Here is a 25,255-nt window from a genome sequence, read left to right as displayed (position 1 = left end):
AACCAGAAAGTGACCCAGAATACCGGTTACAGCGATGTGCCAGCTGGATGAGGTCTGCTAGTATCACAGGGGCCGTATACTTGGTGAAACTGGGAGTCTGCATTTGGAAATGAGTGAGTAAGCTGGCTGGAAGACCCGCAGCCACGCGGCGGTGAAGGGAATCCAGGGTTTGGCATTTGGAGACCGGCTGGCTCTTTAAAAAAAAAAAAAAGGGAAAAACCCAGGAGTGGCTGCAGTTGCAAGAGTGGGAACCACGCAGTAAAACATAGCAAGAGGGGGCTGGGCCGGCCTCTTGGTTTCTGGCCAGGAAGATAGTCTGCTGCAGATACCCTTGGGGCCACGGGAACAGAGGAGAGAGCCGGAAGTGAAAGAAACCCCGCGGCTTGCAGCTGGCTCCCTGGAGGGCTGGATAAACTCCTGCCTGGGGCCGTGCCCATAGCCCAGAGCCCCGCCAGTTGTCCTGGAGCTGGGAAGGAAGAACTGTGTGAGGAGGCGGGTGTGGATCTGTATATTTAAAAAATGAACTTTATCTCATAGCACACACCTTAAACAAAAATAACTGAAAATAGATCATAGGTCTAAATGTAAAAGCTAAAACTATCAGAAGAAAACATGGGAGAAAATCTTTCTGATCTTGGGATAGGCAAAGATTTCTTAGATGAAATGCAGAAACATAAACCACAAAAGAAAAAACTGATAAAATGAAACCATCAAAATTTAAAATTCTCACTCTTCAAAACCTAGTGTTAAGAAAACAAAAAGGCAAACCATAGAATGGAATATATCTTGACCCTGTCTATCTAGCTAAGCCAACTTGAAAGGTGAAATCACTGCCCTCCCCCCTACGTGGGATCAGACACCCAGGGGAGTGAATCTCCCTGGCAACGTGGAATATGACTCCCGGGGAGGAATGTAGACCTGGCATCGTGGGACGGAGAACATCTTCTTGACCAAAAGGGGGATGTGAAAGGAAATGAAATAAGCTTCAGTGGCAGAGAGAATCCAAAAGGAGCCGAGAGGTCACTCTGGTGGGCACTCTTACGCACGCTTTAGACAACCCTTTTTAGGTTCTAAAGAATTGGGGTAGCTGGTGGTGGATACCTGAAACTATCAAACTACAACCCAGAACCCATGAATCTCGAAGACAGTTGTATAAAAATGTAGCTTATGAGGGGTGACAATGGGATTGGGAAAGCCATAAGGACCACACTCCACTTTGTCTAGTTTATGGATGGATGAGTAGAAAAATAGGGGAAGGAAACAAACAGACAAAGGTACCCAGTGTTCTTTTTTACTTCAATTGCTCTTTTTCACTCTAATTATTATTCTTGTTATTCTTGTGTGTGTGCTAATGAAGGTGTCAGGGATTGATTTGGGTGATGAATGTACAACTATGTAATGGTACTGTGAACAATCGAAAGTACGATTTGTTTTGTATGACTGCGTGGTATATGAATATATCTCAATAAAATGAAGATTGAAAAAAAAAAAAAGAATGGAATATATCTATCTGACAAAAAACTTATATCCAAAATATACTGGAAAACTCTTAACAGTAACATTTAATAATAAAGACAAATAACCCAAGTAATGAAGTGGGCAAAAAATTTCAACAGCTAATTCACAAGTAAGATACATGAACAACCAAAAAAAACACATGAAAAGATGTTCAATATCATTACTCACCAGTGAAAGGCTAATTGAAACTACAATAAACTACCATTATGCACCCACCATAATGGTTAAAATTAAAAAGACTGATAACACCAAATGTTGACAAGGATCTAGAACAACTTGCATACACTACGGTGGGAGTGTAAAATGGTACCAAAACTTTGAGAAAACTACAACCAAAAAACCTGAAAACATGTCAGTAAAAAGACTTGCACAAGAATGTTCATATCCACTTTATTCATAATAGCTAAAAATGAAAACTAACCAGCTGTTCATCAATACGAGAATGCCTAAATAAATGGTGAAATATGCCAACAATGGAATACTACTAAGTAATACAAAGGAATGAGCTACTGACACATGCAACAACATGGATGAATCTCAACAACATTATACTACAAGAAGGTTTACACAAAAGAGTACATGCTGTGTGATTCAGGTTCTTGGACAGGCACTAGTGAAAATAATCAAAACAGCACTTGAATCTGGGGTGAGGAGTGGGGATTGACTGTGATGGGGTATGAAAGTATGTTCTATAACTTGATAGGGGGTTGGGTTAGACAGGTGTATGTATTTGTCAAAACTAACTAGTTTCCTGCACTTTGCTTTACATAACTTTACATAAAAAGTAAACAGACGGAATTTCAATTACTTATATACATGCTGAAGTATTTATGGATGAAGCTTACCGATGTCTGCAATTACTTCAAAAGGTATGAAAAAATAATATGTACTGATGTATGGAAAAAGATAGCTATATGAACAAACGTGAGAAAGCAAATATACCAACTTTTAACTGTAGAATCTAAGTAGTAGGTATATGGGTATTCACTGTACAAATTATTTCACATTTAAAAATTATCATAATAAAATATTGGAAAAAATAACAGAATATTTTGAAACTAAAAGTGGCAGATAGATTTTTAAAAATATTCAGCCATATTTGAAGAAGAATCAAATGTTATTTATGGAAGTGAAAGATATAATGGCTAAAATTTAAAAAATTCCAATAACACTATTGCATAATTATTTGAATACAGAGAAAGAAGCAAACTACTTGATAGCAAGATGAGCAAAAGACTTGATCACACATTTAACAAAAGAGGATAATAGAAAAACACATATGAAAGGTTCATTGACTTCAACAGTAATCAAGGAAATGAAAATTAAAACCACAATGAGCTACTTACTTTACACCCATCAGATTTACATAAAATATAAAATATGATCACAAAGAAATTTTGGAAAGGACTGGAGCAACAGCATCTCTTACACACTGCTACTGGGAGTGTAAATTGATACAATTACTTTGTAAACCAGTTTGGCATTATCTAGTAAAGTTGAATATGCTTATATATTCTAACCTAGCAATACCATTACTAGGTATACTCCCCAGAGAAAATCTCACATATGTGCACTGATACAGAATTTCACTGTGGCATCATATGTAATAATAAAAAACTGCAAACAACCTGTGATGGTTAGGGTCATGTGTCAACTTGGCCAGGTGATGGTGTCTACATGTCTGGTCAAGCAAGCACTGGCCTAACTGTTACTGCAAGGACATTTGTGGCTGGTTAATGAAACAGAAGGCTGGTTCATCAAATAATCAGTCAATTGGCTGCAGCTGTAACTGATTACATCAAAGAAGGGAGTGTCTTCCACAAGGAGAGAATTCAGTCAGTTGGATTTAATCCAATCAGTTGAAGATTTTTTAAGTGAGACAGATAGAGAACCTTGACGACTTCTTTCACTAACCAGCAAAACATTTCCTGAGGAGTTCACTGAAGTTGCCAGTTTGTTTCCTGAGGAGTTCATCTAACATGTTCATCGAAGTTGCCAGTTCGCTGCCTGAGGAGTTCATTGAACATCTTCATTGGAGTTGCCAGTTTGCTGACTGCCCTATGGAATTTGGAGTTGTGCATACCCACAGTTCCGTGAGACACTTTCCTAAAATCTTATATTTATAGACATCTCTTGTTGATTCTGTTTCCCTAGAGAAACCTAACTAATTCACAACCCAATGTCCATTATCAGTATGTATAAGTAATTTGTGATATATAGCCAAACAATTGAATCTACATAGCAGTGAAAGGAATGAACATGGTTGACACAGTAATCAATATGAATCAATCTCAGAAATATAAAAATGAGTGAAAAAAGCAAGTTGGGTCCATGAAAATGCCATGTAGGAACACAAATACATGTGGAAAAAACTCTAAAGAAAAGCAAATGATAGTCATAAAATTCAAGATGGCCATCTCATTTGAGAGGGAGGTAGAATCAGGACCCATCGAGAGCCTCACAGATAATGAAAAGGTACTATTTAAAGTGGGTGGTAGGTGCTCAGATGCACCTTATGTTGTTTACCTTTATGCTTACACATCAGTGTGTAAATATTATTTTGGACCTATTCAAATTTGTTTAATGCAAGTAAAATATAATCTAAGGTACTTCATTACTTAAAATGGTAAAATTGATCTTTAATAGTCTTTGCTTACCCGAAAAATCTTGTGCATCCTCATGGTGGCTGAACAAAAGATAAATCTTGTGAGAAGCAAGCGAAGAAATTCATCTCCAAAAAACTGGAGAAATGCCTGATCTGCAAAGAAGAGAAAGGTGACAGTAAAAGGAAGCTGAAATGAAAAATAAGTTTCAAAGGGAAAAACTTTAGGAAAACCTTCACAATTTTCCCGCTTGGAATAAATACCTTTAAAAATTCAAACAATATAAAATAAGTAACAATGTTAAACCAGTATAGTATATTCTGTTAAGTGTGCAGTTAGATTAGTAGGGTACCTATTGAACGTGAATGGGTCAGTAGCTGGGCAATATCACGGTTGATTTTTCGAAGATACTCTTGACACTTTTCCCATAGGCCTCTACGCATGCTTGACAATCCAGAGACAAATAGGAAGGCCATTAGAGGATTGTTCAAAAAGAGAGTGAAGAGGCTACCTCGTTGAGATTGATCTGTAATAACAAACATGTTACATATAGACAACAGTTTTGCAAAGGTAAGAGAGATATTTAAGGAAAATTTTTCACATACTGAAAATCGATAAAATTGAAATTATATCATTAAATCATAATTTAACAAAGCAGATTCTGCAGGTAACTACAAAAGCATAGTCCAGGTATGTTGTTTTGTACTGAACTAACTTAAGATGGAGCCTAGTACACATAAACAGAAATGGAAAATGAACATATTCCTTAGTCGTTTTTATCCCCAAGTAAGAAACTTCATCCAAATGTAAGTGCTGGATATTGGACATCACATGGTGGAATTCTATGATGAGTACTAGAACTGCCATATATTTTCCATTCTCCTTTGTTAGTTACTTTTTTTTGTCTATCCCTTAAATACCAGTATTTTCTGTCTTTGGCCCTACACCTTGATGATCTTACCTACTCCCATAATTTCAATTATCATCTATTTGCCTATTGGGGATTAAATCATGTCCTTCACAAAAGGCATGTCCAAACCCCAAGTCCTGTGGATATGAACCCATTTGTAATTAGCACCTTTGAAGATGTTATTAGTTAATGTGTGCCCAAACTGAACGAGGGTGAGCTTTAATCCAATATGGCTGAAGTGCTTATAAGCAAAGGAAATTGGACATGGAAAAGAAACTACTGGGAGCAACCAGAAGGTGGAAGTCAGTGGAACCCAGAAGAGAAAGGAGAAGATGCCACCATGTGATTGCCATATGTCAGAAAAACCAAGGAACAAGGATCACCAGTAGCCAGCCCCAGAAAGCCACAGTCTTCAGGGAGAAAGCATCACCTTGCTGATGCCTGATTCTGGACTTCTCTTAGCCTTAAAACTGGGAGCTAAGACCTATACAAAGAAAACTACATAACTCTACTAAAAGAAATAGAAGGGCACCTTAAAAGATGGAAAAATATTCCATGTTCATGGATAGGAAGGCTAAATGTCATTAAGATGTCAATTCTACCCAAACTCATCTACAGACTCAATGCAATCCTAATCAAAATTCCAACAACCTACTTTGCAGACTTGGAAAAGCTAGTAATCAAATTTATTTGGAAAGGGAAGACGTCTCGAATTGCTAAAGATACTCTAAAAAAGAAAAATGAAGTGGGAGAACTTACACTCCCTGATTTTGAAGCTTATTATAAAGCCACAGTTGTCAAAACAACATGGTACTGGCACAAAGATAGACATACTGATCAATGGAATCGAATTGAGAATTTGGAGATAGACCCCCCAGATCTATGGCTGACTGATATTTGGTAAGACTCCCAAAGCCACTGAACCAGGACATAACAGTCTTTTCAACAAATGGGCTGGGAGATTTGGATATCCATATCCAAAAGAATGAAAGAAGACCCCTACCTCACACCCTACACAAAAATTAACTCAAAAGGGATCAAAGATCTCAATATAAAAGACAGTACCATAAAACTCCTAGAAGATAACATAGGGAAACATCTTCAACATCTTGTATTAGGAAGCCATTTCCTAGACTTTACACCCAAAGCACAAGGAACAAAAGAAAAAATAGATAAATGGGAACTCCTCAAGCTTAGAAGTTTCTGTACCTCAAAGGAATTTGTCAAAAAGGTGAAGAGGCAACCAACTCAATGGGAAAAAGTTTTTTGAAACCACGTATCTGACAAAAGACTAATATCTTGCATATATAAAGAAATCCTACAATTCAATGACAATAGTAAAGACAGCCCAATTATAAAATGGGCAAAAGATATGAAAAGACAGTTCTCTGAAGAGGAAATACAAACGGCCAAGAAGCACATGAAAAAATGTTCAGCTTCACTAGCTATTAGAGAGATGCAAATTAAGACCACAATGAGATACTATCTCACACCAATTAGAATGGCCATTAAACAAACAGGAAACTACAAATGCTGGAGAGGATGTGGAGAAATTGGAACTCTTATCTATTGTTGGTGGGACTGTATAATGATTCAGCCACTCTGGAAATCAGTCTGGAAGTTCCTTAGAAAACTAGATACAGAGTTACCCTTTGATCCAGCGATTGCACTTCTCGGTATATACCTGGAAGATCTGAAAGCAGTGACACAAACAGATATCTGCAAGCCAATGTTCATAGCAGCATTATTCACAATTGCCAAGAGATGGAAACAACCCAAATGACCTTCAACAGATGAGTGGATAAAAATAAAATGTGGTATATACACACGATGGAATACTATGCGGCTATAAGAAGGAACAATGTCGTGAAACATATGACAACATGGATAAACCTTGAAGACATAAGGCTGAGTGAAATAAGCCAGACACAAAAAGAGAAATATTACATGCTACCACTAATGTGAACATTGAAAAATGTAAAACAAAGGGTTTATAATATAGAATTTAGGGGAATTAGTGATAAGAGAGCAATTAAGGAAGGGGGAATGATAACCCAATAAGAACAGATAAGCTACCATGGGTAAATTTAACGTTCTGGGAATGCCCAGGAATGACTACGGTCTGTTAATTTCTGATGGGGATGGTAGGAACAAGTTCACAGAAATGTTGCTATATTAGGCTATTTTTTGGGGGTAGAGTAGAAACATGTTGGAAGTAAAAGTAGTTATCTTAGGTTAGCTGTCTTTTTCTTACTCCCTTGTTATGGTTTGTTTGAAATGTTTTTTTTTTATTGTATGTTTTATTTATTTATTTATTTATTTATTTTGATATAGTTGATTTAAAAAAAAGAGTTAATTAAACAAATGAAAAAAACAAAACAAAACAAAACAAAACAAACTGGGAGCTATTAAATTCCTGTTGTTAAGCCAACCCAATGCATGGTACTTTTTTTTTCTTAGTAGCTAGCAAACTAGTTTTTGATACTAGGAGTGAGACGCTGCTAGGACAAATACCTAAAAATGTGGAAACAGCTTTTAAATTGGGTAATGAGTAGAAGCTGGAAAAGTTATGAGGTGCTTGATAGAAAAAGTTAGATTGCTCTGAAAAGATTAAAATATACTTTCAATGAGGCCTTAGAAGGAAATGATGAATGTGTTTTTGGAAACTGGAAGAAAGGCAGTCGTTGTTATAAAGTAGCAGAGAACTTGGCAAAATTGTGTTCTGATGTCGGATTGAAAGTGGAACTTGTACATGATGAACTTGGATATTCAGCTGAAGAGATTTCCAAGCTAAGTGTGGAAGGTACAGCCTGGCTTCTCCTTGCAGCTTACAGTAAAATGCAAGAGGAAAGGGATAAGCTGAGAATTAAACTTAAAGCACAGAGGAACCAGCAACTGATGATTTTGAAAATTCTCAAGCCTATCCACAGAATGTGCTCTGAGCCGAGGCCAGAAGCAGCTCTACCAGGGACTTCCCTGAGCTTTCAGAAAGTCACTCCCCAGAGAACAGGGTTCCACATGAGGATTTAACTGAATGACCCTTTGCTAAAGAAGGTATCGTTGAACATGGATCCAGTAAGTCATTTCAGTGGAAGCAGGAATGGAAATGAAGTTATCCAGCAAGGATCAGGGGAAAGTTCTATTGTCTGATGGCTTAGACCCACTTGAATTGCATACAAAGCCTACAAAATTTGTAGGAGCAGAACCACTATCAGCCTGGACTGAAAGGGTCATAGAAGGGATGAATTCAAGGAAGAAGGCCTTCATGGAAGCAAAGGTCTGGACCCTATAGATTTCCTCAGGCTAAGAGAGTGGGCACACCAGTTGCCCTGTGCTTGGAGAGGGAGGGCTTTGCATCCCATTGCTTAATGAGAATGCTGCCATCCCAATGCCCATCCCAAAGCTCACAGATGTTGGGGCCTTCACACCAGTGTAATGGGAGAGCATGGCTGCTGCAGAAGCCCTTGGAAGGGGTGGGGCTACCCTCTATGAGACCTAAAAAACAAAACCCAGATCAACAGATGACTCTCAGACCTTGGAATCTAATGTTCTCCCTGATGGGTTTCAGATTTGTTTTCGATCTGTGACCACTGTTTCCTTCAAGTTTCTCCCTTCTGGAATGGGAATATTTATCCTATGCTTGACCTAACATTGTATATTGGAAGCCAATAGCTTGTTTTCTAGGGTTTATACGCCCACAGACAGGGAGGATATTTTGCCCTAGGATGGATCACATCTACAACTGATTATTAAGAGATTTGTATTTAGCGTTTTTCTAAAATGGCTTAAGGCTTTGTGATGTTGTAAATGGAATGAAATGTATTTTGCATGTGGAAAGAACATGTCTTTTAGGGGTCCAAGGAATGCAGTGTTAGGGAGGTTTCAACCCCTGGTCCTTTGCTTGTGAACCCATTTGTAAAGAGGACCTTTGAAATTGATATTACTGTTTGGAGTGTGCCCAAACCGAATGAAGCAAACCTTTATCCAGTACGGCTGAAGTCTTTATTAGCAAAGGAAACTGGACATGGAAGAGAAGCCATGGGGAGTGGCCAGAAACTGGAAGTCAATGGAATTTGGAAGAGAAAGGAGAAGACGCTGCCATGTGTACTGCTTTGCGACAGAAAAGTCAATGAAACCCCAAAGATTGCTTGAAGATACCCACCCCAGGAAGAAGCAAGAATTCTATCCTCTGTAACCACAAGCCATTACATTTTTGTTGCTAAACCAACCCATTCTATGGTATTTGTTTTAGTAGCTAGGAAATTAAGACAATGCATAATGATTCCAAATTTTTGTCTATAGTCTAGATTGAGCTCCTTAGGTTCAGAACTGTACCATGGTAGCTTCTGGGTACTTAAACTGTGACTGGTCCAAACTGATATGTGCTGTTAAGTGTAAAATACACACTGGATTTTAAAGACTTAGTACACACCGATATACTATTAACACTAATTTCACCTGTTTCTTTTAATGTATTTTGTGTGGCTACTAGAAAATTTTAAATTACTTTTGTGACTCATATAATATTTCTATTAGACAGCATGTTCTAGATTACTATCTTCAACCAAGCTCTCAAAAGTACTTGAAACTGTCAAAAATTGAAAATAAATTATTTCCCTTTTGTTCTCTGCAAATCTGCTTTTCATCAAGTGTCATTATTTCTACCAGCACCTCAGTCAGATACCTGGATGCATATCCCTGTTACCTCCCTCTTTCTAATTCCCCACATCCAGTCCATCACCAAGTCCTCTGGTTCCATCTAAGGGATTAGTATCCTTTGAAGCCAACTACCCAGACATTGTCTTAGTGTGGGCCACCACCATCTCCCTGTTTCCATCAATGCCCCTCTTTAATTCATTCTCTACAAGATTAACTCAGTGCTCTTTCATGGCACTCTTTTGTTAGAAATCTTTTAATGGCACCCATTGTATTCTACTTTAAGTCTCTTAATAAACCTTAAAAGATTTTTTTATAATTCAGCTACACAACCCCAAACTCTACCTTTTAGCCAGAAGGAACTAGTCTAATTTCTCCACATGTGCCATTAACTCTCTTGTCTCAGGGCTTTAGTACATGCTATCTCTCTGCTGGAACACCCTTAATCAACCATGTCCCCATTTCTATCTAATTCTACATATCCTTTAAATCCAATCTAGACATCATTTCATCTACTTCCTTCACCCTCAAGTGCTGGTTAGATGTTAATCTTATGTGTTCCATGTGCTTCCTCCTATGAAACACTTATTGCACTTACAGTAATCAGTTACATATTATGTTGTCTAAATTGTCTAATAGACAAGACATTTGGCTCTGTAAGAACAATAACTGTTTGCCTGCTCAGTGTGTCATCTCCAGTGCTTAGCATAGTACCTGATAAATAAGAGTTGAATAAACGTTTGTTGAATGAATGAAGTACCTCTTGGCCAGAGAGAGAATTGCAGGCTTTAGACACCAGAGGTGGAGAAAACTAATGTGATATTCCAATTATTTAGATATCACCATAAAAAGGACTTAAGTTCTGATACATGCAACAACATGGATGACATTGAAGAAATCATGTTTAGTGAAATAAAGCCAGAAACAAAAGGTTAAATACTGTTTGATGCCACTTATATGAAATATAAAAATAAGCAAATTCACAGTCAGAAACCAGAATACAGGTTACCAAGGGCCAGGGTGAGGGCAGAGAACAGAATTTAATGACTAATTGGTACAGATTTCTGTTTGGGGTGATGGAAAAATTTTGGTAATGGATGGTGATGATGGTAGTACAATATCATGAATGTAATTAACACCACTGAATTACGTATTTGAGTAAAAGGGGGAAATTATAGGTTGTATATATGTTACTACAATAAAAATGGAAAAGAAAAAAAGCCACCATAGGACTGCATAACACAAACAGGAACCCTAATGTAAATAGTGGACAATAGTTAATAATACAATTATAATATTCTTTCATCAGTTGTAACAAAGGTACCACACTAATCAAAAGTATTACTAATAGGGAAAACCATGTGTGTATGTGTCTGGATATATGAGAATTCTGTATTTTCTCCATGATTTTTCTGTAAACCTACAATTTCTCTAATAAAAAAAACAAAATAAGTATTGTTTGAGTAAATAAAATAACTCTTAGCTAAAGAGAAAACTGTAGGCTTTAGACACCAAAGATGTAGAAACCTAATGTGATGTTCCAATTATTTAGGTATCTGACAATTTTGTGCCCTGACGGAGAGCCAAGCCCCTTCGCAGGTGAGTGGTGATAATGCCTAAGGATAAATCCAAAATATTTCTCAGAAAAGGATTATGAATCTTATTATGTAATTGGACAATTCATTTAAGGCCTTAGAGGTTTAAGCTTTATAGCACAAAAGGCAGAACACTGGACCAAAAAAGTGAAGAACATGTATTACAACTAAGCATATTAATAATAATGATAGTTAACATATTATTTACTATGTACCCAGCATTAGTCTATGAAGTAGGTACTATTATTATCCTCATTTGACAGATGAAGAAACAGAGACACAGAATGATTAAGTAACTTCCCAAGGTCATACAGCTGATAAATGGCTGTGTTGGGACTCAAATTCAGTCAGTTTGCCTCCAGAGTCTGTACTTTTATCCTCCACACAATAAAGCCTTTCAGGCCAAATAAACTTGGTATCAACCTATTAGACCATGTGATTTTTTTTTTTTAAATTAAATTCAGTTTTATTGAAATACATTCACACACCATACAATCATCCATGGTATACAATCCACTGTCCACAGTATGATAACATAGTTATGCGTTCATCACCACAATCTATCTCTGAACATTTTCCTTACATCAGAAAGAACCAGAACAAGAATAAAAAATAAAAGTGAAAAAAGAACACCCAAATCATCCCCCCATCCCACCCTGTTTGTCCTTTAGTTTTTATCCCCATTTTCTTCACAATCACACTGTCACCCCTTGTAATCTACATTATTGTATAATTGTCTTCAGGAGTCCAGACTGCTGGGTTGGAGTTTGGTAGTTTCAGGTATTTATTTCTAGCTATTCCAATACATTAAAACCTAAGAGGTGTTATCTATATAGTGCATAAGAATGTCTACCAGAGTGACCTCTCGACTCCATTTGGAATCTCTCAGCCACTGAAACAATTTCGTCTCATTTTGCATCCCCCTTTTGGTCAAGAAGATACTCTTAGTCCCACGATGCCGGGTCCACATTGATCCCCGGGAGTCATATTCTGCATTGCCAGGGAGATTTACACCCCTGGGAGTCGGGTCCCACGTAGTGGGAGAGATGGCTCAGTTAGAGAGAAAGAGGGCCACATCTGAGCAACAAAGAGGTACTCAGGGGGAGACTCTTAGGCACCATTACATGCAAGTTTAGACTCTCCTTTGTGGTAATGAGCTTCATTAAGTCCCATATTTGAGGGCTCAGAACATCAAACTGCCAGTCCCAATGTTTGTGACAACATCAACACCAGTCCAGGTGAGGATGTCCAACACATCCGCACCTTCCTCCAGATCCTCGGGGCTGGGGAGGGGGAGGCTGTAAATATATTTTTTATTATCTGCCCAAATTACTCTGGGATGTGTCACTATTTCACTCCAGCCTATACTAACCTACTGTATCTCACTTCCTATTCAAAGTTCCATGCAATTGTGGTGTTTGAACAAATCGACTGTAGAGTTGTACCATTTAGAAAATTTAGATCCTGTACCAAATAGATATCTATTCCCTTGGTCTCATATGGAAGTTGAAGTTTTAAAACACAATAAGTTTCAACCTTTACCCTTTGGCCTGGCTTGCCCTGTAGACCATGTGATTTTAATTAAAGCTGTGTCTTGATAAGACAAATAGCAAAAAGTACTCTCAAATAATCAGAAGGGGTTACACTCCTCCAGAAACGTTCAGAAACAGGATAATAAAATCCTCAAAGCAGGAGAATTTTACCGTTGTTTGAAGGTAAGTTCTATCCCTTAGTAACAGGATAATTTGATTTTGGATACATGAACTTATTATTTCTACATGTTTTTTTTCCTGTTAAATAACAGAACTTACCTTAAAACAACGGTGAAAGTCTCCAGCTTCTCTCAGGCATTCAAATGCTGACCATCACTTCCTGTGTCAAACTATGTCAGCAGACAGGACTTCTGGCTGGGAAGTAGCAGTAAAATGCCATCTCCCACAGAGAGACATCAGCACTATTCACAGTTAGGGAGATAGTGAAACAGTGACAAATACTGCCAAAACAGTATTAAGGTTTGTTTAGTAGTTTACCTAGCTACATGACTGGGAGTTAGAATTAGATTTCATGTGTTATTTATTTAGGACAAATTTTCCTATCTTTCCTTAGCCAAACACTGATCTGTTTCTCTGACAGACTTAGAAGAGGTTCTTTTATTTAAAAAGTACAACAAGATAAAAATGTGAATAAAAGAAACCCTTTAAATTGTGCTAGTTAGGGTTATCCTAACTTTTAGGCATAGGATGAGAAGTTTTCCAAACCAGAAATCCAAGAATCTTATAAGACGCCTAAAATATGTAGCCAAAGATATGAAAAATCACACTATTTGGATGATTGCTTAGTTTTTGGACAAACATGCCAAAACACCCATAATTTAGAAACTCTCAAATCATGAATTCCCCCCAAAACAACGGACACATACACCCTTTTCTCAGGGATGATTTATAATTTCTTTCAGAATTATCTTAAGGCCTAATGATAGCACAAATTAAGGAAGTCTGGTCATTAGCAAGGCTTCTGAGTACATTTCAGATTGACACCTGCCACATTAAATACAGTTATTCAAAAGTAGTCACTATGGGAGGGAAAAACAAAGATCAGTATTATTTGAATTATAGACAGTGTTTACTTGCAACCTATGAATATAACAGGAAATGACATACCTTGTAAAGCTTTTGGATATGCTGTAGGAGAAAGCAAGCAGACTAGTGGCTGTCCAAATAAGTTTGTGAAATTCTGAAATATATAAGAATTTAAAACCTTCATTAAAGATTTGACCAAAGACAGTTACTCAGTAATTTTTTATACTAATCTATACACTAATCATTAGTGTATAGATCAGGCCTTTTTACTCGTAAGTCAGTGCAGAAACATCAGTAATAGCTGAAGGGACTATCATCCATATACATCTACCATACATGGTAGGTTTTTTCTGAAACGCAATCTGTCAAAATCGGGAAATCTGTCAAAATCGGGAAATTTACTGGTTTTTTGTTTTCGTTTTTTTTTAATAAAGGCAGATAGGTGCTTACAGTGCTGTAAGCAGACATCATCTGGCTTTAAACACTATAGGGCAACATATACCAGTACTTACCATGGTGTATCTTCCAAGAGCTGGATCTAGTTTTCAGCCTCATAGGCTCTAAAACCTCATTTACTAGTATGTGAAGATTGGATCCAGTTCTTATTGTGGATCACTTTAATTGCTTACATAGAAGAATGTATAAAGCCAGAATGTCAGTAGGTTAATTTACAGTAAGAACTAAAATAACACTCCAAGTAGAATATTCTTTGCATGATTAAGGATATTGTTTCTCCAAATGTAGATTTACATGACAAGTAAAATTATAATCAAACTGTTTGGCAAAGCAACAAGAAAGATAAAACTCTAGAAGTAAACTCATTAAGAAATGAGTAAATGAAAATAAATTAAAAATGTTTGTGAACAATAAAAATGAAGACTTGAACAAATGGATATATATACATACTATTTTCTTAAAGAGGAACCCATTCTAAAAATGTCATTACATTAATTTATTAAAATTCAACCCAACCTCAATAAAAATAGTGATTGATGATTTTTTTCTGCAACTGAAAAAGGTAATTCTAAAGTACATATGGAAAAAGCAGATTAGCCAAGAAGACTCTGGAAAAGATGACCAAAGAGTGGGAGGTAGACTCATCAGATATTAAAACATACGTTAAAGCCTCAATAATTAGAAATGTGTGGCACTGGCAAAAAAGTAGGCAGAAGATAAATGGAACAGAATGAAACATTCATAATTAGACCCCCAAAACATATAGGACTTCAGTATATATAATAAAGATGACAGTTCAAATTGGTGGGAAAAACTGGATAGCTATCTAGAAAAAAGTTAAGTTGGTCCCATACTTACTGCCATACTTTAAGAAAAATTCCAAATGTAAAAAATAAAATAAAACCCCTGAAAGAAAACATAAGAGAACAAGAATATTATTTTTTAAGCCAGAAGTCTTTTCTAACTATTATGATTAACTAAGATGAATAAAATTATATCAGAAGCTTGTACATGGTCATAAAGTAAATCAAAAGCAATATGATAAAACTTTGTAAATATTTACAACTTATGTTACAGGCAAGGGATTCATCTCCTCAATACAGGAAGACTGTCTTCAAATCCATAATTAAAGACCAATGACCCAATAGAAAAATGGGTGGAAGACAACAGATTTCACAGAAAAGGGAATGCAATTGGCACAAATACATGAAAAGATGCTCAAACTTACTATTAATAAGAGAAATAAAATCAAAGCTACACTGAGATACTTTTTTTACCTATCAGTTTAACAAAATTTCCAAATGTTTGAGAAAACAGTGTTGGCAAGAATACGCGGAAACAAACACTTATATGTGAAATGTAGGAGTATAAATTGAAACAAACTTTTAAGGCAACTATATGGCAGTATCTATCAGAATTCAAATGCATGCTCCATTAACACAGCAATTCCACAATTAGAAATTTACCCTATGAATACACTCTCAAACCTATGAAATAACAAAAATTCAAAGTTATCCCTTGCAGCATTGTTAGTAGTAGTGAAGGAATGTAAACAAATGATGACCAGCAATAAAAGACTGGTAGAATAAATTATGGCAAAACAAGAAATATTATGCAGCTATTTTTAAAAAAAGAATGAAGAAGATCATTATGAAGAGATATGGAAAGTTCTCTAACATTTCTTGTCAAGTGAAAAAAAAGTGAGATACAAAAAAGTGTGTATAGCTTGCTATCACTATAACTAAGAAGACTAAAGACTGTACTTTTGTATTAGCTTATGTAAGTATTAAAAAATTCTTTTAGAAGGATAAACAAGAAATAAACAACAGTGTTAAGTTATAGGGAGAGATGGGAACTGAGTGAATTGGGGCCTAGGTGGGAGGAAGATATTTCATAATATACCTTTTTTTGTTTGTTTGTTTCCACTGCATTTATTACTAATATAAAAAAATGTTAAAAAGAAAAAAAAATTCACTCATTTCTCCAACAGCTCTCATCCTTTCCTCTTGCCCACACAACTACTGACCCATTTCCCCAGGGCCAGTTCCAAATTGAATTTGTTCACTGTTGTTTTCACCGAAAACAACCAGTGCCAGGGATGTAGGGGAATAGGGTGGGGAGAGAGCAACAGTACTGTCAAGATTCCCCCCAAAGATAGGCCAGGTAGAGAATCACAGATTTCCAATGAAAGGGTTGGTGGCCTGACAATGACACAGTCTAACTAAAATAGGCTGGAGAGGAGACAGGGTAGGTCCATCAGAGGCTTTACAAGATGTTTCATGGGCCTACTTCAGACCCAGAACAATTGACACTGTTGAGAAAGGGGAGGACCGGGGAGGCAGTCTCATGGAAGACCCCATCACAATTCTCCCATGTTGGGAGGCAGAGAAAGTCCAGAGGGCACCAAAAGCCTCACTCATTTTGGTAGATAACTTATTCTAGTGTTGGGAAATCACAAAAATGTTACAGACACTGAGAAAGGCTAAGAGGGGATGCACAGTTTCACAAAGCACAGTGATCAGAGACCATAGCGGTGGGGATCATGCTACTGATGCAGAAACTACAAAATTCAAAAGCAGGGTGACTGGCTTTTCAGGGACTAACTCTGTACCAGTCACTCAAATTAGACCCCGGGCCATTTAACCTGGTGAGTTTCACAGAGCAGCTGACAACACTGCAGGTAGGGAATATCACATGAAAAGGACTTAAATCAAGCAACCAGAAGAAAGGAATGGTAGGAAACTGCTCCAGGGCTCTCAGGAATCGAGGGCAATCCTGGGGGACGGGTGGAGGGATGCACGAGAAACAGCACCAACAAGGTTTCCTGTTCAGCAGTCATTTGGCGAGAAGGAAGAGGATCCAGGAGGCAGTTGAAGGGAGCAAAGATGGGGTCTTGAAGGCTAGTCTTTCAAGGTTGGATCAAAAGAAAGAGTGCATACTGCACACCAGTGATGAAACACAATTCTGAAACCCAAATGGGGAGGTGGTGGATGAAGGTGGGCGTGTCACTGACTGAGGGTTGGGTGGAAGAGCCTCACAATAGCCATCACAGGGCCACAGGGAAATACATGGCCACCAGGTCATAGAAGGCTCATTCCAGTCTGGATGGGAAGGCACAGTCTCACAGAGGAGGTCCACTGATGCCTGGGTGGTAGAAGGCACAGAAGTCCTGATGTTGACAATGGCCCTTTTTGGCAAAGTGTAGGCAGACAGGGAGGTCAGATTTGTCTTCTATAACCTGGGGTCCATCCTTAGGTGGGCAGGTATTCTTGATGAGACCAGCTTTTGAGCCTTTGAGGGTTTCTCTGCTCTTTGTGAAAGCCTCCTCTGGAGGGGCCCCCATGGCCTGGCCCGGGAAAAGGAGGTTCAGCATTGGCTCCCCACCAACTATGACCGTATGGGCCAGACCTGGGACAGAGGCCTCCCCGAACTGGGCCCCTACCCCGAGGAGAAGATGGGAGACTCAGCAGTGGTGGAATCATTGGCGCACTTGATCCTGGAGGACCTCTGTGAAGAGCTGACTTGGGGTCACCAGGCTTTTTATTGGCCATGGGGGGAGAGCCCAGAAGTCCAATTGGACTCCCGTCCTCCTCATCTCCAGTCTCTTCCCGCTCTGGCAGTGGGGTCTGTGGCAGCTGTGGCTGCTGCTGATTCTGCTTCTTTCGCTTCAGCATCGTGGCTGTGGCAATGGCTGCAGCGGGATTTGGAGAGCAGTCCATAATATACCTTTTTAAAATTTTTGATTGTTTTCAACTTGTGCATATAATACCAATATAAAAAATTAAACAATTAAGATAAATTAGAAATGTCTTCTAATTAAATCAAAGGGAGTAAGTTGAATGATATTAAGGCGTGATTCTTGGATAAGACTGCTTAAGGAATTCTTCCACACTGCAGACATAACTTATGGATCCTCAGCAGAAGAGGCAGAAAATAAGCACGTTGCAGGCCTCCTTTGCCCTGAGGTAATAAAGCAACTTGAATGTAAGTTCTGAAGGCCTTCTCAGGAGAAGGGGACAGAAGTCAGAGTTCAGGACACACCCAAGAGGGAGTCTAATAGAAGACCCATCCCCCTAAGTTGGAATCCCATAGGGCTACACTCTCAGTGTAAAGATGAACCAAACATAAACCTGACACCTCCCCTCCCCCTACTACCACCCCCCAGGGGACTACAAGGAAAGTTTTCTCAGTGTTGAACAGAACAGAGGGAAAAAGAATCAGCCCCTGAGGTTTGTAACTAAGCGCCAGCCTTCTTGCATGTTTGTAGCCCAAATTCCTATTACCAAGGTGATCCCCAAACTGGTCCCAAACTGTTAATGACTCCAGGTATATGGTAGAGGCATATGCAGAACCTCTCTGGATGAAGGTACCTTTATCCTAGTGTTCAATTAACTTCCCACAAATAATTTTAAGGACAAGGAGAAGAAAGTGGTAAAAAAATAACCAGGTATATAGGACACAAAAACAGCAAAGGGAGTCTTTAAATACCCAAAGCAGATTTCAGATGTAAAAATTATCAGGTACAGATTATAAAATAAGTACATATGCTTAAGTTTAAACAAATAAAGGATAAGCTTGAAAGCAGAATTAGAAAACTATAAAAAGTGGCATGGAATAATTGAAAAAGAACCAAATACAAGTTCTAGAAATGAAAACACCAAAGCCAACAGAAAAATGGAATAGACAGCTTTATTAGCAAATTCGGAATAGTTGAAGAGAGAATTTGAGAATTAAAGGCTGGACCATAAGAATTTATGCAAATCTCAACCAAAGAAACAAAAGATGGAAAATATAGAAAAGAGGGTAAGAAATGTGGAGGACAGTGAGAATATCTATTATATGCTTAATCAGAGTTCCCAGAAGGCGATCTGAGAAAGGATGAGGCACAGTCAATATGGGAAGAGATAATGGCTGAGAATTTTCCAGAAGTAATGAAAGATTCCAATCTACCATCAAGAAATCCAACAAATCCTAACCAGGAAAAATATAAAGAAATCAAACTTAGACATATCATAGTATAACTGCATACCACTAAAAACAAAGAAAAGGTCTTCCAAAGCAGCAAGAAAGAAATAGAATGAAAGACTGACTGGCAGAAAAGTTCTTGCAAAACTTAACCTTGTTATGAAAGTGAATGTTTGAATATACTGCAGCAATCTGCAAGCATCAGTCAAATACTTCAGAATGAGGCTATTTATATAAATATGCCTATTTAGACAAAATGAAAGTCATTTTCACTGGCAGAGATCTACTCATAAATATGTACATGCTTGAAAGGATTTTCTTCTTCCAAAGAAAAGAAAGCAGAACTAAAAGAAGGGTTTTTCAAAATGATTAAGGGCATTTCCCCCCACTAGTACCATGACTAAATTTCAGCTTGCTTCTTTACTTCTAATGGAAGTTGAGAGTCAATCTATGGACCATGCTCATTACACAGGCTTTGGTATTTCAATCACTCTCCTTCTCTGACATGAGGCTCAGACTAGTACGCAAAACTCTTCTTTTCCTAAGTGTGGAAAGAACATGGGCTTAGGAATGAGAAAGATCTATGCTGATACTAACTAGGCAAATTACTGAACCTCCATAGGCAGTTTCCACATCTGTAAAATAAGGATATTAGTAGCAACTTTCATTTATTAATTCAACACCTATTTATTAAGAATCTTTTTATGTGTGAGGTGCTGGGGACATAACGATATATGTATACCTGTGCACATATAAATATAAATAAATGTATACACACACAAAAACACACACACACACTTCTGGGAAAACAAAGCATGATGCTGGTAGTCACATCTTTGCATTCTAGGCAGGAGAACGGTTGAGTTTTCTCTGGTAAATATGACCCAGATAAAATGAGTTAAAAAAGATATAAGTGGTGGCCTCTGGGAAGAGGCAAATGGGGGTAGGGCAAGGGAGCAGAAGAAGACAATTTTAGTAACAAACCTCACAAAATATTTTGATTGGGTAGTTGTTATCCAGACAGCACACTGGAATTAACTCTTAAAAATATTGATGCCTGAGACCCACCCCAGGTCAAGCTAATCAGAATTGCTGGGGCTGAGGCCTGGGTACTAGTAGCTTTTAAAAATGCTCACGTTTCTGATGCACAGAAAGAGTTGAGAACTACAGCATTAAACTATATGCACGAGCTGCTTTCATGAAAATTTTTAAAAGTGATACTTAAATGAAAAAATATATATGAAACATTTATGTTTAAATGAAGAAACATTTAGGAAATACATGTATGTTTGTAAAACATTCATTTACATAAAACATATACAGCAAGGTTAGGTACTCAAGAAATAATGGATCTGTCCCTCAGATCTTCTCCTTTGTCATTAGAAACTTGCAAAATGGTAGTATAAGACTTCTTAGCACATGCTTTATGGGAAAAGTAAACATTGGATACCTTCATATGTTACCACAGAGAAATGCATAGTTGAGTGAACTAGGCTTATGATTTTTCTTTCTTGTACCGGCCTAGTATGGGTTTGATAGCCATACGTTCCTTTTTTTTTTTTTTTAAATTATAGAAGTTATAGGTTTACTGAAAAATCATGGAAATGTTGTAGAAAATAGAATTTCCATATACCACACCTATTATTAACATCATGCATTAGCATGGTACATTTGTTACAATTGATAAAAGAATATCATTATAAGATACTAAGTTTTTAAAAGGTCACACTGGTCTGTGCCATGGTCTAATTTGCCTACTGCATATGGGCTCTCCATTTCATTTCTGAAAACCAGTATGTTGTGGAAAATTTTATTCTATAGTATAGTTATGCTGCATGCCCCACATCAAAACAAACATAAACAAGCTTTTTCATTATTCCATAGTTGTCCTGGGTATCAAAATACTGAAACCTAGAATTAAAACATGATACATAATCAAGTAAATACGTTTCCAATTATGCACAATGATATTTTAAAAATCAGCATCCCAATACTCATTTTGCATCAAAACAACACTCTGGAAATAGCAGGCACATACAATGAATGATATTCTTGAGATTATATAATGTGGTACCCAACAAAATCCAATTAATTGAGAAAAACTGATTGCTAGTATTAAGAAAATATACAGCTAACTTTATGGGCAATCAATGGTTATAATAGTAAACTTGACAGAATAGATACCAGGAAATATGCTGAAAAATCTAGGATGAAATAGATGCTCTTAGAATTCAGAGTTCAATCTTTATAAAATGATACTAAACATGAAAACTAGGTGGAAGACATATACTTGGGGTCAGCTTTCTCTTGGCTCTAAGACATTTCCATTGCTCTCCTGAAATAAATCTACTAAGTTTGCTTCTCCATCTGATTTCAATATGAACAAACATAATAGAAATAGTTGTAAGTGGCAGATCTGTTTACCCAACATTTTGTTCACTAATGAAGTATCCCAATGAGATACAAAGGACTCCAAAGATTCTGCTTGCATTTTCTATAAATTACTATAGTTTGAATTCTAATATCCAAGTTTAAAGTGTTTTACTGTTAACATTCTCTACAGAACCACTGAAAATAATTACTTCAATAGCCAAATATAAAACAAAGAATTTTAAAGGTAGATCACTGTCACTTATTTTATCATTCAGTGCCAACTTTTTCCTCTTTATTATCACAACTTTTTTTTTAAAAAATTAAATGCATCTAAAATCATATATTAATATTCAAAGACTATAGCTACAAATTCACTTAAACTAAAGGGGCTTAGTGTGTGTGTGTGGTGGGGGTGGGGTGGGAAGATTGAAAACTAGAAAACAAAATTCACCCATATGTCCCTATCTCTAGAAAAGAAAATTATTCTGGGTTATATAACAAAAATAAACCTCCCACCAGAGATCTTGGAAATCTTGCATTTTTTTTCCTGCAGGAGAATTTATTACTTTCCACTGAGGGTCCATTCATGCGTTTTCTTCTTGTTTCTATTCATAGCACCAGATCCTGACTAGCATGCACAACCTCAAAAGAAAAGAAAGACTAAATACAAATTGTGTAAAATGAAATAAAATAAAGCAAAACTAAAAGGCACACGTTCAGAGTGGGTACCCCTGGGTTGGTGCCATAAAGTTTAATGTGTGCAATAGCACTCTTGGAACTCACCTTATATGCAATACTGTTGGATGAATCCACAATGATGAACAGGGGCTTCCTTGTGAAAGGGTAGAGATCTCCAGGATGAAGGCTAGGAAAACAAAAACAATGAAAAATTGTATAATTATACCATCCAAGCATCAGAAATTTTATTCCTCAGTTTGGTCTTGTTGCACCTCCTTTTTATCATAGTACTGAGAGAAAACAACAATTAACTAAGCAAAGGACCAACATAGTCTGTATTTACTGGGATAGCCATACAGTAGTTTTATTTGGAAAAAAAAGTTAAGAGATACTAATATTAACATGTATCATGTCCTGAAATGTTATTCATTTATGTATGTATTTATCGTTTCCTCCAACAAGAATGCAATTTGGTTCACTAATGTATCACCAATGATTGAATAGTGCCTGACATATAATAGATATGCAATAAATATTTGTTCAATAAATGAGTATCAGCTCCAAATTGTAATTTCCTTGGATAAGAGTCTGAAATACTGCTGGAATCCAAATAAATGTTATTAATAATAGTCTAAAGGGAAACCTTCTAGTACTAGGAAAAAAGTCTCCATTTCATTTAATATTTTAAAAGAGAGAGCTAAAATTTTTATAATAGGGGAGACAATGAATTCATACCAGTGCATTTCCTTGTGGGACTGGTTTCGTTTGTGGATGGCATCTCCATTTATAATATCCCGGTTGCTATTAGTAAGAACACCTCCAAAATCATAAGGACCTATTAAAACAAGGGAAGAATCCTAGATGTCAATTGGAGACTGACATTGAGCTGATGTTCAATACAAAGTTATTATGTGAATCTCTCATTGGCAAACAAAGAAGACATTAGAAAACATTTTAATTATTTTAAAATTTAATGTTTGACTTAAGGGAGTATTTAAATGATTTCAGTATGTTGTTTGTTTCAGTATTTAAAAAAATCATTTAATTATTCATTTGCGCTTCAAACAGAATATAATGAGGAAAAAAACAAGAATTTACTACATCCCATTATAATGGATAATAAAAGGGTTGGAAAATATGGGATATTAAGTGATGTTTATATTTCAAGCAAAATAATAAACTCAGATTTAACAAAATGATTTAAATAAGAACACTACAGAATGAAATCTTACTCAATAATTTCATAAATACAATTTTCAGTGAGACACATTGTAAAATTTAGGGCAAAATTTGAATGGAATCTGAAAATTCTCGGTGATAAAAGCTTCATTTTTAAGAAATATTGTACCAAATTTCAGTGTGTGCAAATCTATTATTATCACTATTATATCAATCACTTCCATTTCAGTTTTGAAGTTAACTTTGCCCCATTGTCATATCACTTAACTAAACTCTTATCTAAATGGAATAGCAATGGTGGAATATTTGCAATAATCTCTTTTAAGAGACAATTCAGTTTGTCCTTACTGTACTCTGAAAAAAGCAAACCTAGAGGTCAATATGTTAGGCTAGGGCCCAGATTTAACACTGTATCTTAGAAGACACGGAAATAATTATTTATAAGTAAAATTACTAACTTTATTACCATCACTCTTTAAGCATTATATTTTATTCCTAACAAAATTAGAGCAATAAGAAGACTATAGAGATTTTATTTGGTTTTGTCTTCATTTTAATGTTTTAAGATCTATAGGTCATGCAAGGAAGATGACACGGACATGCACTGTATAAAGGAATGCAGATTTCAACAAACAGATGAGGAGGAAAATGTTAAAGACGTTAAGAAAAAAAATTTTCCCAGACAAAACTTTAATTGCCTTATTCTTCATCCAAGTTACTCATATATTCTGACCCATTTCTGGACCCGTATTCTGGACAGTTTTAAGTTTTTTTTCTGAAATAGCTTCCCCATATTCCACAGGTGGAATCCAAGAAAACAAAATAAAGGACAGAAACAATAAAATCATGACAAAGACTTGAGCTTCCAGTTACACAAGTGCACTGATTTCTACAAAGACTTGCAGCCATAATGTAGCCACTGACCAGATTTCCTAATGCACTAATGGCTCAGAAAAATTCAACGATGTGAAGTAGATAATTAGGTTTGGTTATTATAATATTCTTTATAACATCCAAATATCAAATTCCTTAGGTAAAATACACTTTTGGCAAATTTGAAAGTGAGCCATGCATTTAATAGAGGAATTTTCTGATGAATTTAAGGACTTCAATGTACAAAATTTCAGCAAATAAAATAGATTGGGGAATCTATAATTAACGATTCAAGAAATAGACCAGGTTTCAAAATTGGAAGCCTCTCTAGAAAGCCTGAGATGGTCTGTGGATTATAAGCCATTGTCTTGTAGAAAATAAAGAGAATTCGAGCCCTGCTCATGACAGGGAGCATTCCTTTATTGTACCTTCACTATCAGAACGACCTGTGGGGAAAACGCCAGTGGCTGACAGGTAAATCAGAAGCACACTATTGGCAGGCAGCTCCTGAAATTAAAGAATATCACATATACAAAATAACAAATAGGGAATTAAATACAATTTTATTTAATTCATGACATTGTAAAGTTGTGGTGAAAACAAAAACCTAATTTAACAAACTGCTATCTTTTCCAAGAGAAGAGTCACCCTTGCTGGCTCTGACTTACAACTCTCTACACAGCAAAGATTCATTATAAATCGATAATCCATAACTATTACCAAAAATTGTGAAGATATTCTCTGCTTCAAAAACCCCATCATTTATGTTGTCACAAACATTGGGACTGGCAGCTTGATGTGCTGAGCCCTTGATCATGGGACTTGCCCTTATGAAGCTCGTTACTGCAAAGGAAAGGCTAAACTTGCATA

The 25,255-nt window shown here is 36.7% G+C and overlaps 1 protein-coding gene and 1 pseudogene across 2 annotated transcripts in view; both read right to left on the bottom strand.

Annotated features, from left to right (window-relative positions):
* Window positions 1–25,255, bottom strand: part of SCAI (suppressor of cancer cell invasion) — a 212,103-nt gene that overhangs the window by 5,732 nt on the left and 181,116 nt on the right. The window contains exons 12-17 of one of the 2 annotated variants that reach the window (XM_037797775.1): window positions 24,814–24,892; window positions 23,069–23,168; window positions 22,439–22,520; window positions 13,943–14,015; window positions 4,474–4,647; window positions 4,176–4,276 (exon numbers count right to left, since the gene is read on the bottom strand). In XM_037797775.1, coding sequence (XP_037653703.1) covers window positions 4,176–4,276; window positions 4,474–4,647; window positions 13,943–14,015; window positions 22,439–22,520; window positions 23,069–23,168; window positions 24,814–24,892 — 609 coding nt within the window. Of the gene's footprint in view, window positions 1–4,175; window positions 4,277–4,473; window positions 4,648–13,093; window positions 13,237–13,942; window positions 14,016–22,438; window positions 22,521–23,068; window positions 23,169–24,813; window positions 24,893–25,255 lie in introns of those variants that run through there. The other variant, XR_005210678.1, reaches the window with a different exon arrangement.
* On the bottom strand, window positions 16,320–18,317 carry LOC119505103 (annotated as a pseudogene).

This window comes from Choloepus didactylus, chromosome 10, assembly GCF_015220235.1.
Source record: "Choloepus didactylus isolate mChoDid1 chromosome 10, mChoDid1.pri, whole genome shotgun sequence".
NCBI classification, from domain to species: Eukaryota; Metazoa; Chordata; class Mammalia; order Pilosa; family Megalonychidae; genus Choloepus; species Choloepus didactylus.
Note: the sequence above shows the minus strand (reverse complement) of the source record. Positions and strands in the feature narration are given on the sequence as shown.